Source organism: Carettochelys insculpta, chromosome 5 (assembly GCF_033958435.1).
Source record: "Carettochelys insculpta isolate YL-2023 chromosome 5, ASM3395843v1, whole genome shotgun sequence".
NCBI lineage: Eukaryota > Metazoa > Chordata > Testudines > Carettochelyidae > Carettochelys > Carettochelys insculpta.
The window spans coordinates 117,403,922-117,423,898 of NC_134141.1; the positions used below are offsets into that span (position 1 = coordinate 117,403,922).

Sequence of the window (19,977 nt, forward strand, 5' to 3'; positions counted from 1 at the left end):
CACTGCTACCAGAAGCATGACATTGGAAGATAACATGCTATCTGATAACATCTATGCAGATAAATATGTAGAGCCCTGCAAATCCGCAGATATCCAGGGCTCATTTTTGCAGATATGGATACAAATTTTGCATCTAGCACCCTGCAAATTTGCAGGGTTCTAGGTACACATTTATCCACATCCGCAGATGTGGCTGTCTGTAGATTATTTTTGCAGATGCAGATACCATTTTTGTATCAGTGTAGGGCTCTACAAATATGTGAAAAGTAATTCCAACTATAATCTATGTCTACATATTTTTTTTAATTTATGAAGGGTTCCACAGCAAGGAACAATGGAAAAAAACAAATTATTTTTCTAGTGAATAAGAACAATGGGGGACTTGAATTTACTTACCTTTAAGAGTTTCTTTAAAGTCTCAGTCCTTAAAACCCATGTATACATTTGACTTATACGGGACATTCATGCAAGTTATACGTTTGCTTAAATGTTTGCATTTGTACTCCCAGTACATAACTAAGACTACATTTTTGGCAAGCAGTCAGAGTGTTCATGGTAATCATTTATTTAATAAATCTACCCCTCACTTCTGTTGTGAAACTGACTAAAAATTTGTGTGAGCACATCATTGCCTTATACATGACGAGCAAGAACCTTCCTAACTTTAAAATACTGGAGCAATTACTTACCACCTCACTTCAGCAAGGGAACACATTCAACCCACCAGGACCTTTATACCTTATCAAATGGAGCCAAGCATCACAACATCCACCTACATATCCCCAGCTATACAGGAAAGGGCACTTAGGATCACTTACAATCGATTCCTTTCAGGGACCAACCATTCTTTATTTCCAAGTGTCACTTGTAATAGTTTTCCCTTCTTGGAGGCTGAAAAGCTCCAAAGATGTCTCTAACTAGTAATAAAACTATACGTTTCAGAGCCCAAGATCGCATCTTCCCTCAAAAATAGTAGTAGAAGACTTATCACCAACCTCTGCAGCCTTGATCCTGAATTTGAAGTCCTCAGATTTATCTTTTAGGAACTTCATGTTCTGGGTCCTGCTGTCAGATTTGGCTTTTTCCACTGCCAGATGTTCTTCTGTTTTTTTAAGGTCCCTTTAAGAAGAAAATTGTGTTGAATACGTGGCTTACTAACCTTCCATCAAATTCACACTCAAGTAAACAGGAGGGACAAAGTGAAGCAGAAAACTTAATTTCACTCAGGCTACGTCTACACTAGCACACAACTTCGCAACAGCCATTTCGAAGATTACTAATGAGGCGCTGAAATGCATATTCAGTGCCTCATTAGCATGCCACCGGCCACAGCTCATCGAAATTGCCGCTTTTTGCTTCCACATGGCTCGTCCAGACGGGGGGTCCTTTTTGAAAGGACCCTGCCAACTCTGAAATCCCCTATCTATGCACAAAGCAACATACTTGTGAGCACTATTCAACTCGTATTTTATTTAATCACTGTAAGTTTGGGGTTTTAAAATCTCTTTTGACTCTTGGAAGTAAGTTTGTTGCAAGAACCTTGCCTAATGGTTTAAATTGCTGTGAAACTACTACATTTGAGAGAGTTTGTGTGTCTGTCCAGCCATGTTTCAAGAACTCTTAAACACTAAGGGTGCGTCTACACTTGCATTCCTCTTTCGAAAGAGGTATGCAAATGAGGGCAATAAAAATGCAAACACTATGCATATTTGGCACCTCATGTGCATGTTCTTATTTCAAAAGAAGAAAACCAGTGTAGATGCTACTCTTTCAAAAGTAAACCCCATCATCGAAAGAATCCTCCTTTCCATTAAATACAGGGAAGGATTCTTTTGAAGATGGGGTTTACTTTTGAAAGAGCAGCATCTACACTGGTTTTCTTCTTTCAAAAGCAGCTCTTTCGATATAACACGCAAATGAGGTGCCAAACATGCACCTCATTTGCATTTTTGACTTCCCTCATTTGCATGCCTTTTCGAAAGAGGAATACAAGTGTAGATGCATCTTAAGAGCTGGGACCACCAAATGTAGTATGCAGCTTCCTCTTACCTAAATCAAGGCATGAGTTTTGTTGTGCCAGGACAATGGTATGTGCCTAGAATGCGACTGGTTCTCCTAAAATGGAGAGGCAGGTCTCTGCTGAGAGCATCAGTAATAATCATCACAGGAGTGCCACAAGGGGCCAAAGATGGGGACAAGGATAGCTTTAACCCCCTGGGCCCAGCAAGAGGCAGGGTGGAGAAAGGGACATCTATTATATATTTCAGAGAGTTTCTCTGTGCGTGTCAGTCTGTCCCCTAGCCAGAAGACAGGCACCCTCCTCCCCTGGCTGTACCTACTGCAGTTGCAGACATCCTGGACAGATGCGTCTCACCTGACCCCAAGCTGCTGCAGTGAGAGAGGGCTAGAGCTGTCTGCGTATTGAACCACTCATCTCAACCCCTCCCCAGAGCAATGATTCAAATAAAGAAAAGCAAAAATTACTTGTGTGACCCAAGCAGCATCACGTAAATTTTCAAGTTAAAAATCTTTTAAAACCAAATATTCAGATATCCTTGTTACTGTTCAGAGACAATATGAAATGTTTCTGAGAATAGGGAACCAATCCACCCCATTTAGCGCCGCCCCCTCCCCAAGTACTCACTCTTGGAGCTTTTTCTCCAGCACCAGTGCTGCAGTTAGTTTTTTCCTAAGCTTGGTCAATTCAAGTTCCATTTCTCTGTTTCTCGATTCCGTCGCATGTAAATCTGAGGTCAAATCATTGATAGCGGGGATGAAGCTAATGAAACAAAAGATTTCATTGACCCGTTAAGGAGTCAGTGCTGTTGAAGCACAGGGTTACATAACCATTTATTTTCTTTAACATTTATTATAGGTTTATTCTCCAATAATTGCAAATCTGGTAACAGTCATGTCTAGCTGAACTATCTGAAAATCCAAATAGCTAAGAATTTCTATATACCAAGGTTTGAAAATGTACATAAAATTCAAAATAGCTTAACATTTTCCTTGCTGTGCAATACACATTTATACACCTCCTTTTATCTTGAACCATTTCACAGTCTATAAATGTGCACCACCTGAAGTGCTATCGCTTCTCAGGCAAATGACGGCAAGCAGTCTGAACACACCACACTGCACACCAGCTGGAGCAGGAAGGAGAGGAACAGAGGCAAAGAGGGACATTTTAGCTAAAAGCACATGGCAAATCCCTATTTTCATTAAAAGCACCAGACTGGACCGCATTTTTGTAAGGCTTCACCTTGGAGAGCTACACAGGGTAAATAGACCCATGTTCTATTTAAATATCTCCTGAGGATGAAGGGCTGAGCAGACCCTGCCAGGTTTTAGGGAATCAGATTTGCAAAACTGAGGTGTCCAATAGGTGGCCCTTGAGGGTAACTATATTAAGGAAAAAAAAAATCTTTTCATTAATTGAAAATGCAACCCCTGAACCACACCTTGCAAATCTCCAGCAGAGACCTATGAATCAGCCCAATCTGTTCAACTGTCACCCACTGCAGCTGCCCAAGGAATAGCTGTTGTCCCTTTCCTGCTAGAAGTGCTTATCAGCAACCCTGCTGCATTACAGGAGTAGGGGGCGAGAACAATATTGACTACTCCAGCACAGGGTTCACTATAATTTTTCCCCACACCTGAGTGTAACAAATTTTCTAATGTGCACCAATGTGGAGTTAACATGCAACACATCATCGTCATATTAGTGCACATAAAAAAGTTAATGCAGCAATGGAGTCAAGAAATTCTGAGTTTGGGAGGAGGATCACGCCTGGGGCAGAGGGTTGGCGTGCAGGAATGTGAAGGCTCTGGATGGAGGTGCTGGCTGTCAAGCGGGGCTGTGATTGAGGGGCTCAGTGTGCAAGTTGCCCTGGGGAGAGAGGACTACCCCCAGTCCTCTTTCACCTCAGCAACTTCATGCCAAATCATAAGCACCTCTCCCTGGCCACCACAATCCACTGGGCACAGCTGAGAAGGGGTGCCTGTCCCCTGCTGGAACATTTCTGTACCCACTGGGAACTCCCCCACCACAGAACTGTAGGTGCTTGCCCTTTGTGCTGTACAAGTGGCACACAGGAGCAGAACGTGGCAGAAAATTGGCCTCAGAGTACTGCTTGTGACATCAGATGAGAAAGTTGGACACCATTTTTCCAGACTTCAGAAAACCGTAGGAAGAATTACCTTGCTAGGGAAGTGTCTCTGGTTTCAAGCGCCATCGCACTATCTACCAGTGCATTCAAATAGTTGGTGCCTGCACTAGAAAGACTGTTGAAGGAAAGATTCACACTCTCCATAAGAAGATCCTGTAGATAGTTGACTGAAAAACCACACAGTTACTTTTGTTTAATATTTGTCACAGGCATACATGGGACTATAATGCATATATACACACTTATAATACACGACATCTCTGTTTCAAGGTACTTTCAGTCTAAACAGACTCAAAAGACACAGTTTAAGGTCCAATGTGCTGTGCTCTATTTGGTTACTTTATCTAATGGAGGGCTCTTAAAAGAGTACTACAAAAAGTGGAAGCTAAGTCTGATTACCCAGTAGGAATATAAATAAATAACAGAAGCATTTTCGGTCAAAATTAGAAAGGCCAAGGCACAAATTTTAACTAAATAGAAACATTCTAAATTACATTAGAAGCAAGGAAAAGCCCATTACTCAACAGAGGTAAGGAAGTGGGGAGGTCAATAATGGAAAATGTGGAAATGGCAGAAATGCTAAATGACTTTGAAGACTACATGGGGGTGGGAAATAGAATTGTGTCTGGTAGGGGCTAGGGAAGGAGACAGAAATTCTCCTGAACACAGTATCAGGCTTCTTACTTGATGCTGTAGAATTCTATCTATTTAAAACCCTGCTAGTGGTTTAATATATGACATGCTAAAATAAAAATTACTATGGTTGCATGAGCTTCCTAGTTACTCAGGATATACTTAGTTGTTCTCCATTTTATGCATTGCTCACTCCCTATGATTAGTAAAGGAGCTGCTAAATAATATCGCTGCTGTATCAGAATCCTAAATTGCTTCCCTTAGAGAACAGCATTATATTGAGCAGAAAATAGAAACATACAGACTCACTTAGAAAAAGGCATTGTTGCTGGAACTGGAGTCTGAAGCTCCACACTCACCTTCTGACTCATATTCTGCAGTCTTCTGTTTCATATCCTCTATCACAAGGGAGACATCCCTGTCCCTGGTTTCATTGCATTCTGCAAGCTCATATAAGATATCGATAGTCCGTGAATTCACTTCATATTGTGGAATGGGTTGATCTCCAAATGTTCTTTTTAGCCATAAAGTAACCTGCCAAGAAAGTGAGAGTACAGAAAGTAAAACCTTTAATTTAAGGAAGGGGAATTAAACATCAGACATGAGAACCAGAATATGCATCCACCAATCATGAATCTTATTCCTTTATATTGGGTCTTTTTTACACTAGATGTGTGTGTGCAAGTAAATTTGGGCAATCATCCATTGTTGCACTATCATGGGTTGTAGCAATGGCAGAAGTGCAACTATAGACGAGAAGCATAGAGTTGAAAAAACACAATAGTAGAAGTACAAGGGAATTGTATACTCTCCCCTCATTGGTTCCTCCTACTGGTGTAGCATAATGAAATTTTTTCAAAGAACTATCTGGTGTAAACATAGCCTTTGACAGCAGCCATCTTCTCTGTGTATACACAAAGTGCCTCAAATTTAGCACTAACCTATACTTAAGAGAAGATTGACCACAGCAAAATCGACCTCTCTGGGCTTGGCCATGAACCCGCATACTCCACACTATCACGTAAGAGGCCCGGACTACACTAGGCAAGAAACTTGATTCTGGTATGTCGATTCTAACTATGCTAATGGCACAGCTAAAACTGCACATCTGAAATCAACCTTCTTCTCTAGTGTAGATTCACCTTTAGTCTGCTGATAAGATCATTAGCTTTACTGGCCCTGGCTGGATACTGACAGGGAGCGCAACATGAATCCTGATGTTCTTATGTTCTTATGATCCATCCCATCCTTTACAACCATGAAGGAGAACATGAAGCTCACATACAAAATGGGGTGAGATTTCAGGACAATGCTCTTGCGAGACAATGAAATAGTAGACTGCAACCTGTAAAATCTAACAAATAGTCTGGAATTTCCAGTACTATGAAAAATTGGCATGTTAGCATAGATAAGGCTAAATGGCTCCTAAGGTACGTTGTACCTGAATGCAGTTCAAAGCCAATTCATACTTAAAAGCAATTTTTTAAAAACCATAATTTGTTTCATGTCAGTTCACCCACCATATTCAGTAACTCTTTCACTTCCATTCTATTATCCAGAACTCTCAAATAACTAGCATTTTAACCATAAGTAAGTTTTAGTTACATTTTCCATGAGTATAGTATACTGAAAGTAAATACAAATAAATACAGCAAATACAGTACAACTTTACAGTGCACAATACTAGTGTTGTTGGTAAATAAAATACTCTGCATACATTTTTGTTTGTTTCTTAATATCTAAACTTGTTTTTCTTTAGTGTTTTGCATTGCTAGATATATCTATTATCCAGAATATCTGAATATCTGGCAACCTCCTGGTCCTGGGGCTGCAGGATATGAGTTTACTGTATTTGGTGTCAAATATAGTTCTTCAGCATTCAACTGCAGCTAAGTTAGGAGTTGTTTGGTCCATCTACATGAGCCAGGCAAATAGGCAAAACACAATGGCTCCTGTTACAATGGTATTCAAGCATCACATGATGTTTAATATGTTTACCCTCTAAACAGCTCTATGAGACAGAGATAGGCTATTGTCCACATAAAACAAATGAGGAACAAAGGGTCAGATCAAAATTCCCACAAAGAAATCAGTAACAGAGAGTAAGCCCTGCTAGTCTATACACTATCAAAACAAAAAGCAGTCAAGTAGCACTTTAAAGACTAGCAAAATAGTTTATTAGGTGAGCTTTCGTGGGACAGGCTATGGTCTGAAGAAGTGGGTCTGTCCCACGAAAGCTCACCTAATAAACTATTTTGCTAGTCTTTAAAGTGCTATTTGACTGCTTTTTGTTTTGAAAGAAATCAGTATGTTTGAGGGTCAGAGTCAACTTGCCTATGTTCACATAAGCCTGTAGCAGAGTAAGGATTTGAACCTACATCTCCAAAATAAGGCCCCTAACCACTGAACTATTCTTCCTAACAGGTTAGTCTGAAACAGTTTTAGATTGGAGTTTAAATGTGTCTTGAATCCAGAGGAGAGAAAAAAAGAAAAACAAACAAACAAAAAACACAAACAGAAAAAGGGAACTTTAATATTAACAGTGATGTCAGGTTCCAAACAAACCACATGAACACAACAGTCACTTCACAAACTACATCCATGGAAAGAACTGGGAGATTTTAGAAAGTCCATTTCAAAATACATCTCTCTCTAAAACCCATTTTCATTTCCCTCTTGTTCACCTAAACGGACCAAGACCATGAAGAGTTCAAAAGGAACATTGCTTTCCTTACACTCCCACAACAGTAGTTATCTTTGCCTTGTGTTTTGTACCTCTGACTTATCAGTGAACTTCAATCTAAATCACACTGGCGAAAGCAAGAGGACAGCCCTGAGGGAAAAGCTAGACCTCCTGGACATGTACAGCAATGTTGTTTTGTACATAATTACAGTGAAATATTACAGAAATTCCTCAAGTCTGTTAATACAGAATGAAAGCTGTGTGTACGCAAGCCAGCTATTTCGAAATAGCAGGCCCAACTTCGAAATAGCGCGCGTCACATCTACACGCGTTGTGAGCTATTTCGAAGTTGAAATCAACGTAAGGCAGTGAGAAGTTGAAATTGCTATCCCCATCAGAAGATGGGAATAGCACCCTACTTTGACGTCCAAAGTCAAAGTAGGGCATGTGCAGACGATCCCCATCCCGCTATGTCAAAATAGCGGGGTCCTCCATGGCAGCCATCAGCTGAAGGGTTGAGAGACGCTCTATCCAACCCCTGTGGGGCTCTATGGTCGCCGCGTGCAGCAGCCCTTAAAGATCCACACCCCCAGAGATCTTCCTGTGGCAGGAAGCTGAGAGTGTTCAGGCAGCAGCACAGACACATGCATAGCCTGCGCACCCTCCAGACGCCCCGATCCCCCACCCAGTGCCCATGACAGCCAGCCAGCCCCTTGAGTGCCCCCAGGGCACACCCCCCGGGGGACCCAGGGCTCCCAGCTGGGCGGGCGGGCGGAGGGGACAGAGGTGGCAGGGCCCCTCCTGGTAGGATGCTGAGATCCGGGACCTGCTGGGGCTTCGGGGAGAGGAAGAGGTGCTCCAGATAATGGGGAGCAAGTGGTGGAATGCAGACACATTTGCCCTGCTGGCCGAGGGCCTGGCTGCCCGGGGTCACCCCATCCACACTCCTGACCATGTCGGGAGTAAAGTCAAGGAGATGTGGCAGGGTTACACCTGGGCCCATGACACGGCCAGCCAGTCTAAGACCATCCCTGCCGCTTGCCCCTTTTGTAGGGAGCTCAAGGAGATCCTGGGCCCCCGGTATACCTCCTCCCCCTGCAGCCACCCTTGACACCTCAGCTGACAAGCCCCAGCAAGCCCCGGAGCTGGAGTCTGGCCCAGAGGCCAGCCCTGCACCCCAGGGGTCCCCAGAAGAGCCCACCCCGGGGCAGCAGAGGAGGAGGGCTCCAGCAATGGGGGGCTCCTCATCAATCTCTCCTCCTGCAGCTCCAGCAGGGCGTCCATCCAATGGGTGTCCCCCAGCTGTGGAGGCAGACCATCAGGTATGTACTCCAGGCGCACAGCGCTGGGTTAAGGGGTGGGAGCAAGGGATGCGACCAGCGCCTCCCCCCCCACCACCAAACACACACCCAGCTGATCCTGGCCCACCACAGCCAGACCATGGCCCCAGGACAGCAGCAACATGACCCCCAGAGCCAGTCAGCACCTGCCCCCCAGGACAGCGCCACACGCCATCGCTGAGCGTAGGGGGGAGCAGAACCCCCAATGGAGTCACCCACATGGGGGACACCACACCCATCATCATCCTGGGGAACAGGGGATGGGGACCCAGCAGGGGGAGGGGTGGGGGGCGTAAGCCATTAGTCTAGGTCCTGACCTGTGGCCATCTTCCCCGCTCTTTTCCACAGCTGCGCCATCTGAGGGCCACAAAAGTGTGGGCGCCGCTTCCATCATGCCAGACAGCCCACCCAGGATGTCGCACTGTGGCAGCCAGGGAACGGAGCAGGGACCGGCCCTGGGATGAGCCTGCCACCTCTGGATCCAGCTGCGGGCAGCCACTGATCCCCATCTCCTTGCCACCCTCTGGCACCAGGTGGAGGTGTCAGAGTGCCACCTGCAAGTGGAGGAGCATCGGCTCCTCTTGCAGGAACAAGTGCTGTCCTGGTGCCAGGAGGCTTGGGGGGGTCCTTCATGAGGACTTTTGAGCAGATCACTAATTGGATGCTATTCCCCGCCGCTCCAGTCGCCCTCCACCTGCCCTGGAGCTCGCCAAGGAGGAGGACTGCAGGGCTCAAGAGACAGCCCAGCCATACCTGCTGGTCCTCCCTGCCCCCACCCAGCCTCAATGGGGCCTCTGGCCCAGGTGTGGGTAACACCCCCCCCCCCCCCCCCCCCCGCAAACTGGGCACTGGACAGTAGGGAAGGGGGCAAAGTCTGGGCCACTCAGGCCCCCCCTCCTTTGTACATAGTTCCCCCCTCGTTATACATAGTGGTCATACCCCCCCCCTCAGTAGCTGTCCCCCCCAATGTACACAGTTTCCACCCCCTGCCAACCCCTGTTAAAAGATATTCATAATTTTTGTTGGTTTCAATAATGTTTGGGTTTATTTTTAAAACAAAAACGTGTCATGTGCTTTCAGGGCCCAGTACTGTGGGTGTGAGTCCAGTAGTGTGTTGGGTGGGGGGGCAGTGAGTGGGCCTCCAGGATGGCCCCACCTGTGCTCACCCCACAGCCTGGTCGAAATCAGCCCGCAGGGCCTCCCGGACCCAGATCCCCTCACGGTCAGCTTGGCGGGGTGGCTGACTGGGGGTAGGCCATGCCAGCCTCCACAGCCCAGACCTGCACGAAGGCCTCCCCTTGCTCTCCACCAGGTTGTGGAGCATGCAGCATGCACCCACAACCTGGGGGGGATGTTGGGGAGCCCTGCCTCCAGGCGGGTAAGGAGGCACCTCCAGCAGCCTTTGAGGCACCCGAAAGTCCGCTCAACCACCTGGTGCACATGGTTCAGGTGGGTGTTGAACCCCTCCTGGCTGGTGCTGAGGTGGCCCATGTAGGGGCACATAAGCCAGGACTCGAGGGAGTAGGCCACATCCGCCATGAGGCAGAGGGGCATGGTGGTGTCCCTCAGAGGGATCTCCCTCTCAGGGATGTAGGTCCCTGCCTCCAGCTGGTGGCACAGGCTCAAGTTCCTAAAAATGCAGGCATCATGGGTGCTGCCAGGCCAGCCAACATATATGTCCTAGAAGCGGCCCCGGTGGTCCTCCAGGCCATGGTGGACGGCCAACTGGTAGCCCTTCCTGTTCATGAAGTGTCCTCCGCTGTGCTCTGGGACACAGATGGGGATGTGGGTCCCGTCCAGTGCCCCACAGCAGTTGGGGAATCCCATGCCAGCAAAACCCGTGATGGGCGCATCCAGGTCCCTGAGCTGCACAAGCCTGTGGAGCAGCAGTGTTCAACGCACAGACCACCTGCAGGGGAGAGGGTAGGACATGAGCACCCATGAGGGGCGTGCAGGGTATGCCTGCCCCCCCACCCAAGCTGCCCACAGGCTCTCCCCTCCCTGAGGCCCCCCCCCCCCCCCCACCACCACCCCAGGTCCCGCCACCCCCCAGGGTCCCCTCCCAAGCCTCCTTACCTCCATGACAACAGTCCCAACAGCAGCCTTACCCACACCAAACTGCTGGTGTGGGTGGGCCCCATGATGATCTGGGGCAGCTCCTTCATCCCCCGAGGAGGAGGGCTCATCTTCCAGGAGGTGCTGGGCAGCCTCCTCTATGGCACCAAGCAGGGTAGCCCCTGCCTCAGATATGGCCCTGTGGGCTTCTGGCTGCTGCTGCAGGTGCATGCTGCGTGCATGGGGTCTGCAATCTGTTGTCAGCTCTGCGGACCTCATGCTGTGCAGGCCGAGTATGAAAGGGGCCCTTTAAGGGAGCAGCTTGCTGTAGCCCCAGAAGGGCTAGTCCACCCTGTGACCCTGTCCACAGGCTTTCCTCGCCCCCTTATTCCGATCGGGACTGCTTGTGTGTGTAGACGCTGCCCTGCAGGGCCCATTTTGTCGTAGCGCTTTCCTATGTCGACACTGAACATTGACAGCACCAGCCCTGGAGGATGTGTGGACGCTACACGTCAAAGTAGCTTATTTCAATTTTGCTACATCAAAATAAGCTATTTCAATGTAGTGTCCCAGTGTAGATGTAGCTGAAATGTATTTACATGACGGGGACTTGGTATCAACATAGTGTAATTCAGACCAAATTACCAGCTCATGGCAAAGTCCCCCTGTCTCAATAGAACATTGACAGAGGTGAGCTAGATTGAATCCAGATATATATATTTACTCCTGGGGGAATTCTACACCACTGCATGTATGCATATTTCATGTGCAGCAAATATTTTTATTTATTTATTGCAAAAAAAAAAAAAAAAATAGATTATGCTGAAAAGTTACTGCAGTCCCACCATTTACCCACCAAAGAGCACTCCAGCATCAGAACACAGCAGCCATTCCTGGCAAGCCTGATCCAGGAAAGGGAAGAGAAAGAGACTGTCTTCTTCACAGTGACTGTAGATCCCAGGTCAGGAGACAGGCAGTACAAAAACCCAGAAAGGGTGAAGATGGTTGGCGGTGGTGGACTGTGGAGTCAGACAGGGGCTAGTAGTGAGGGACATAGTGGGGCAGGGCAGGAGGGTGCACAGAGCTACAGTGTAACGGAAAATGGCTGAGCAGGAACAGAGAAAGGAAGAAATAGGCAGATGTGACTGACTGAATGGCTAGGTCTACACTACAACAATCTGTCAACAGAAGTCACTGTTGGGAGAGATCTTTCAACAAAGCTTGTTGACAGAGTGTAGCCACACACAAAAGCAGATTGAAAAAGCAATCTGCTCTGTCACCACAGAGTGGCTGGACTTCTCAGCCCTCTCTTGACAGAACAGCAGACAGGACTGCCCGATGACCTGGAAACCCACCCCCAGAGCATCAACACGGCTTTGTTGTTGACAGGTTCTCTTGAGAAAAAGCATTCTGCCTCATGGGGGAGAGGCAGAAAGGTGTTGACGAAATTGCCAAGTTTTGTTGACATACTGTCAACAAAACGCATTGTCTGTGGATGCTCTGCAAGTTTTATCAGCAAAACTCTCTAGCGTAGATGTAGGCACTGGGAAGAGCTAAGGGGTCGCAGGATCTGCACAGAGGCACTCATAATCCCTTCCCATCCTCCAACTAAATTGTTCCATATTTTTCCCCATTCATACCCAACAACCCTACAAGTTCACACCCAGGTTCCTTCCTAGCACTTACTTTGCTTTCTCTCAGCTCCTCCATTATTCTTGACTTACCCAATCTTTTGCACTGCTTTTGAGGTTTGAGGGAAACACAACCCTGTACTGTAGCTTAAATGAATTATTACAGTTCTGTTATGAATATGCCTAGTAATGAATCTATTTGTAAAAAATCATATCCAGATTTTTTGTCATCTTGGTACAGAAATACTTGCTGAAATATTTTGGTAATGTATTTCAAAAATAATTGAAACTGGCGAGATTATAGTTATGTTGCCAAAATATGCAGAATCCTATATACTTTAAAATATCTTGTGCAGAATTTTTAATGTTTTAGTGAATTCCCCTAGGAGTAGTATATCTCTAAGTATTGTTAAAACAGATAAGTAACAATTATAAGAAATGTATTTAGTGTTTAGATCTTAGTGGGCAAGCCCATCAGTGTAAATCTGTTGGTTGGTTGCAAGACATTTTGCTGCCATTAATTGTTCTCAGGCATGATCTCCCACAGCTCACAGTGGCTGAGATTCACCATTCCCGACCAACGGCAGCTGCAGAAAGTGGTGAGGGGACGTAGTTTGCCCAGCACTGGTTTGACTTCATTGAATGCTTCAAGTTGATTCCTGCATTAATCTCATTTACAACATTTGCATCCTGTACTGTAAGGTACTATTTAAGCATTTGTCTAATGAGCTTCTCTGATTAAAAATCACCAGATAGCAGAGTGATATTAATCAGGGTGAAATGCTGGTCTCTAATAGATACATCTCCATATTTGGACAGGAAGTAACCGGTCTCATAAAACTGGAACGGACCTTGGCAGGTCATCAAGTCCAGTCCCCTGCCCTCTTGGCAGGACCAAGCATCTTCCCTGGACAAGTTGTTTTTAAAACATGTATTTGCCCAAACTCATAAATGGCCTCCTCAAGGATTGAGCTCATAACCCCAGGTTTAATGGGCCCATGCTCAAGCCAAATAGGACACGTCCATCAACAACAGACAGCTTACTGCGGGACAATAAGGACAAAACACATTGGTTATTCTACTCCTCTTACCCTAAAGAGAAGTCATTCAAGTGGATTCATCCCATCAACTGAGTTTGCAGTTCAGAACACAAGGGAAGAGGGGACAAAACCTCCTTAGGCGTACACCACCCTGTTACCGGAACCTGCATCCCCATTCTTCACTCACACACCTACCAATTTCTCCACACACGGTCACGAGAAGCTCAGTGTCTGGTTAAACACAATGCATAAGCCACAGCATTGCTATCACCCGAAGTTACTTAGAAGTGTGGGAGGCCTTCCTAACTGCCCAGCACCAAGTAACGAAAAGAGGAGGCTCATGATGAACGCCCCCCTCCACAGAGGCAGGGAGAGAAGGAAGGCCAAGAGATTTGCAACACAAGGCAGCGACATGGCCAGAGAAGAGCCTTGAATTAAGAGGGGCCTCAAAGGAGCGCTCATCCGGGAGCAAGGGCACTAAGGGGGTGCAGCTTGGTCCAGGAGATGGCATTGAGGGGAGCGTGGTCAGCAGGATGCTGAGGGGGGGGTCTTGGCCCAAGAGAGAATATTGAGGGGAGCATGGTCAGAGGAGCACTGGGGGAGAGGGCTTGGTCCAGGAGATAGCATTGAGGGGAGCACAGTCGGGGGGGGCACTGAGGGCGGAACTTAGTCCAGGAGAGGCATTCAGGGGAGTACAGTCACAGGGGGCACTGAGGGCGGGGGCTTGGTCAGGGACAGGGTATTCAGGGGAGTACAGTCACCGGGGCCACAGTCAGGGAGGGAAAGCACTGGGGGAGGGGGCTTGGTCCGGGAAAGGGCATTCAGGGGAGCACAGTCGGGGGGGGGCACAGAGTGGGGGCTTGGTCAGGGATGGGAGGCATGGGGGGCTCGATCCAGGAGAGGGCACTGAGGGGAGCACAGTCGGGGGGGGGCCACAGAGTGGGGACTTGGTCAAGGATGGGAGGCATGGGGGGCTCGATCCAGGAGAGGGCACTGAGGGGAGCACAGTCGGGGGGGGGCACAGAGTGGGGGCTTGGTCAAGGATGGGAGGCATGGGGGGCTCGATCCAGGAGAGGGCACTGAGGGGAGCACAGTCGGGGGGGGGGCCACAGAGTGGGGACTTGGTCAAGGAGGGGAGGCATGGGGGGCTCGATCCAGGAGAGGGCACTGAGGGGAGGTACAGTCGGGGGGGGGGGCACAGAGTGGGGGCTTGGTCAGGGAGGGGAGGCATGGTGGGGCTCGGTCCAGGAGAGAGCACTGAGGGGAGGTACAGTCGGGGGGGGGACACAGAGTGGGGACTTGGTCAAGGATGGGAGGCATGGGGGGCTCGATCCAGGAGAGGGCACTGAGGGGAGCACAGTCGGGGGGGGGCCACAGAGTGGGGACTTGGTCAAGGAGGGGAGGCATGGGGGGCTCGATCCAGGAGAGGGCACTGAGGGGAGGTACAGTCGGGGGGGGGACACAGAGTGGGGACTTGGTCAAGGAGAGGAGGCATGGGGGGCTCGATCCAGGAGAGGGCACTGAGGGGAGCACAGTCGGGGGGGGGCCACAGAGTGGGGACTTGGTCAAGGAGGGGAGGCATGGGGGGCTCGATCCAGGAGAGGGCACTGAGGGGAGGTACAGTCGGGGGGGGGGGCACAGAGTGGGGGCTTGGTCAGGGAGGGGAGGCATGGTGGGGCTCGGTCCAGGAGAGAGCACTGAGGGGAGGTACAGTCGGGGGGGGGACACAGAGTGGGGACTTGGTCAAGGAGGGGAGGCATGGGGGGCTCGATCCAGGAGAGGGCACTGAGGGGAGGTACAGTCGGGGGGGGGCCCCACTCGGAAGGGGGCTCGGTCAGGGAGGGGAGGCATGGTGGGGCTCGGTCCAGGAGAGAGCACTGAGGGGACCACGGTCGGGAGGTACTGGGGAGGTGCTCAGTCCCGGACGGGGCACTGAGGAGGGGCTCGGTCCAGGAGGGAGGGCTCGGCATGGAGCTGGGAGGAGACAGGCCGGAGGACCTAGCGCGGACGAGAGGCGAGAGGCCAGAGGTGCAGGGGGCTCGGCGGAACAGGGCGGCCTGTGGAGGCAAAGGGGCGAAGGGCGGTGCCCTGAACACACAGCGGAGTGGCCCGCGGCGGCGACCTGAAGAGCGTCCGCGCGGAATCGGGACAGAAATGCTCGTCTCTGAGGGACTCCGCGCCTGTCAATCAGAGGCTGCCGCGCACGCGGCGACAGTTACCCGACTGAGCTTCTCCTCTGCCCCGGGCTCCATCGCTGAGCGCGGCCCCGTTGAATCGCTTCCCGCCTCCTTCCCATCATCCTCAGCACAGAGCCCAGCACGCAGGACGTCCACCCAAAAGACCTCGATGCCGCGGCGCTTGCTGGGAGTTGTAGTTTGCAGTCAACTTTTATACCCCGCCCCCTGCCTAAACCACGCCCAGAAAGGGCTGGTAGAGCCCATTGACTAGAGAGGGAGCAAGGGGGTCTGGACTATGACCATCTGTCAGCAGCTGGGGGCTCTCCTTGTCCAGCCTCCTGCAGGGTTGTTGCAGAAATAGCAACAACCCCACCTTATTTTACAGTACCTAGAGGCAGGGAACCTGACACTGTGTTGATGTGTGTGGACACAGGATCATGAAATCTGTCACCATGTCACGAAATGGTCCTCCAGCCACACCCAAAACAAGGCTGTATCACAATGTATTGACATCACCATGTCCTGGTGTGATGACCTGGTATTACAAAAATGCGGGATTGTACCATGGTGTCATTCTCAGGAAAACCCATCATCATGTCTGTGTTGTTACAAAGTCAGCATGTTGAAAATGTTGACAAAATAGTACCATGTCAGGCCACTTTCAAACAGAGACTCTTAAAAAATAACTACTGTGTTGTCATATGTGACGATTTAATGTTATAAAAGAAATCATATCAAAGATTACATATTAGGAAGCAAAGTTGCCACACTGTGATGAACAAACTAGGTGTGTCTACACTAGGAACTGACTTTGAAGTTAACTCCAAAGTTAGGCACTACATCGAAGTAGCCAGCAGAGAGTCTACAAGTATTTTCTCTTACTACAAATTTAACTTCAAAGTAGGGAGCCCAACTCTGAAGTCCTTACTCCATTCCTGAGAACAGAGTAGTGCCCTACTTTGTAGTTTAACATAGAATATGGACATCTTGAAGAAAAGAGAATCATGTTATAATATGATGATGCACCACTCCTGGTTGCTCTTACTGCATTGGACCTGTCCTCCACTCCCTACACTAAATCAAGTTTATGGTCTTAGTCCTTCTCTTCAGGATGCTCAACAGCTTGGCATAGGTATCTTTGAGATCATCTAAAAGTCAGACATGAAGACTGTTGGCAGCAACATTGTATCAGAGGGGTAGGCATGTTAGTTTGTAGCTTCACAAACAAGCAGTTCTGCAGCACCTTAGAGATTAAAAAAAATAGGTCATGAAATTTCGTGAGTAAGACGCACTCCATCAGATGATTAGAGTACACAGTTACAATCCATGGTTTATATAGCAGGGAGGGAGCAGGGCAAAGGGAATAGGAAAAATAAGTGGGTGTTACCTGTCACTAGTAGGAGCAGCAGACAAGCAAATAAGTAGGATATGCCCAATTCCTGAGAACACCAGAGGTGGGGAAATTGCCCTAGTAATGTTAAGGCCTAATTTAAATGTGTCAGATTTGCAAATTAATTGCAGTTCAGATGTCTCCCTCTGTAATCTTGTGGTAAAGATCTTTTGTAGAGCATTGGCTACTTTAAATCCATGATTGAATGTCCAGGGAGGTTAAAGTGTTCCCCTATAGGCTAGAAGTTTATATGTACTGTATTCCAGTTTCTGATATTGGATTTAGGTCCGTTGTTTCTTTAGCGCAGAGACTGTCTGGTTTGTGAAATGTACATGGCAGAGGGACTTTGCTGGCACATGATGACATATATCACATTAGTGGATGTGCAAGTATATGTGCCTCTGATGGAGTGGCTGAAGTGGTTAGGTCTCGTGATTTTGTTGCTTGTTAACCCCCCTGTTATTTTCCTCCTTCCTTTGCACTCCCCTCTCCCCCTGCTATATACATACTGGATTCTAAAGATGTACTCCTATCAGCAGCTTTGTTACTGCGGTACAAATAACATTTCTATGACAATGGAAAAATCCATTGGTGCAAGATACAAAGTTTGTCGGGGGCCTAACCAGGACTGTGGAGTGAATGTCCCCAACCATTACGGGCCACCATAAACCTTGCCACCTTTAGCTCCAGATGCAAAGGGTATACCTTTGACCTTGCCTTCTCCAACAAACATATAGCAACAAGAATAATTACTATCAAAACATTTCCTGACCAAAACACTCCACTGCATATAATTCTCCTGCTGAAGGGAGGATGAGACAAAACAATCATTGCAGATGTTAGCCACACTGCTTAATACATTACTGGAAGGCACTCAGCTACTACCATTGTGGGTTTGGGGGCCGAGAAGGTAGAGCCTGGGAATGGGGTTCTGCAATATATTTTTGAGTTAAAATGTTAAGATGTGGAGAAATTAGAGAGGGTCCAGAAAAGAGCAACAAGAACGATTAAAAGTCTAGAGAATGTGACCTATGAAGAAAGGCTGAAAAAATTGGGCTTGTTTAGTTTGGAAAAGAGAAAATTGAGAAGCGACATGATAGCCGTTTTCAGGTATCTAAAAGGGTGTCATAAGGAGGAGGGAGAAAACTTGTTCTTTTTGGCCTCTGAGGATAGAACAAGAGGCAATGGACTTAAACTGCAGCAAGGGAGGTTTAGGTTGGACATTAGGAAAAGGTTCCTAACTGTCAGGGTGGTCAAACAGTGGAATAAATTGTCAAGGGAGGTCGTGGAATCTCCATCACTGGAGATATTTAAGAACAGGTTAGATAGATGTCTATCAGGGATGGTCTAGACAGTACTTGGTGTAGCCAGACAAAATCTCCCCACGACAGACCAGCTTTTGCCTCCCCTCTAAGGTGCCTCAGAGCACACAGGGCACTGAGCAACAGTTAAACAGCACGGTCTTTGATGCCTTCCTAAAGTGGCCCAGATGTGCTGGCTCATCATGACCCTGAGAAATAGAAAACACAGATAGAGGGCTAGCAGGCTAACCATTAACAAAGGGCCTCAGAGAACTGCCCTTAGCTGGCATTAATGGAGTGATGCGCCCACACAGCCATCCCAGAAGAGAAATCTCCGCCCTTGTAAAAGAATGTCCTGTACTCCCAAATTGCTTATCTCCTGTCTTACAAGTGCAAATTAAGTAAGAATTGCCCTTGTAAAAACTGGCGTCACAAAAGACAGACAAGTACGATCTGACACCATAGATAAGAAAGAGAATACGTGACCCAAGAGGTATAAAGATGGGCCCAGCAGCACTCTGAGTGCATCTTCACCAACTACCTGCTGGTCGCGTCAGGTGATTGCCCCCCGAGGTCCACAACTGGGGATGCCCAACCTCGTATTCGTCTTTCCATGGAACTGAGTGACCGATCCTGGCTTGGTTACGCTGGTATCAAGAGACGCAAGGAGGGTAAGATGTACCCACATTAAGGTCTCCTTTTGGTGTACACAGTTAAAGAATTAGAGCGCTATAGATTGATGTCGTCATATTAAGATGTCATCGTATTGGATTGTAACGTAACCTGTTAACACCTGTACTCTGCTAGCATATAAGAAGTAGACAATAGCCTTTTGTAACTGCAGGCTTATAACTATAGCTTAATAAACTTGTAACTAGTTAAGATCTAAGCCTGACTGCTGTTACTCTTTGTCACTGCAACACAGCCGGCACAATCAAAAGAACTGTAACCGTTTGGTTACCACAGCCTGGCCACCAGTGAAAGTGCTAGGAGCCCAGCACTCTAGCAGTTAAAGACTCGGATGGTAACAAGGGCATAGTTGGTACCTCACCGCACATTACCCGGCCACCGGCTAACACTTGGTCCTGCCATTGGGGCAGGGGGCTGGACTCGATGGCCTCTCGAGGTCCCTTCCTGTCCTAGTGCTCTTTGATTCTATGAAAAAGGGTTCTGTTGCCAAATAAAAGGGGGAGACGCTGCTTTAGATAGCTAACTACAGAGACTCACAGGAACCTTCAAGCGGAGGCTCTCACAGAATCACGTCATTCCAGGAGCGGGAGCTTCACGAAACGCACCCAGCATGAGCATATTATTGAGAGACCTGGTGACACTGTGCACCGATGTAGAACTGACGGCTGTAGGGCCGGGGGGCAGGAGGGTTGCCCCGCCCCCTGGCGGCCTGGGCTGGCTCAGCCCTTAGACGCTGCCTTTGCTTGACAGGGGGAAGGGCACTTGCCTCCGCTCAGGGTGGGCGGGGCCATTTCCAAGGGCAGCTGCTCTTTTTGTTCCGTTTCCAAACGGCATTTTTTTTACACGCGGAACTTGGCGCCTCCTCGGA

General features: G+C 48.2%; 1 protein-coding gene and 1 long non-coding RNA gene across 3 annotated transcripts in view; one reads left to right on the top strand and one right to left on the bottom strand.

Annotated features, from left to right (window-relative positions):
- The window catches only part of LOC142013872 (uncharacterized), a 28,978-nt gene extending 19,350 nt beyond the window's left edge, over positions 1 to 9,628 (top strand). Inside the window, exons 2-3 of the long non-coding RNA XR_012645812.1 lie at positions 8,539 to 8,807; positions 9,174 to 9,628. This is a non-coding gene — a long non-coding RNA (uncharacterized LOC142013872). The remainder of the gene's footprint in view (positions 1 to 8,538; positions 8,808 to 9,173) is intronic.
- The window catches only part of HAUS1 (HAUS augmin like complex subunit 1), a 29,085-nt gene extending 9,317 nt beyond the window's left edge, over positions 1 to 19,768 (bottom strand). The window contains exons 1-5 of one of the 2 annotated variants that reach the window (XM_074995825.1): positions 19,647 to 19,768; positions 5,162 to 5,336; positions 4,201 to 4,336; positions 2,645 to 2,779; positions 996 to 1,119 (exon numbers count right to left, since the gene is read on the bottom strand). In XM_074995825.1, the coding sequence (XP_074851926.1) occupies positions 996 to 1,119; positions 2,645 to 2,779; positions 4,201 to 4,336; positions 5,162 to 5,195 (429 nt within the window). In that variant the 5' untranslated portion in view covers positions 5,196 to 5,336; positions 19,647 to 19,768. Of the gene's footprint in view, positions 1 to 995; positions 1,120 to 2,644; positions 2,780 to 4,200; positions 4,337 to 5,161; positions 5,337 to 15,770; positions 15,862 to 19,646 lie in introns of those variants that run through there. The other variant, XM_074995824.1, reaches the window with a different exon arrangement.
- Between the last annotated feature and the right edge of the window lie 209 nt (positions 19,769 to 19,977).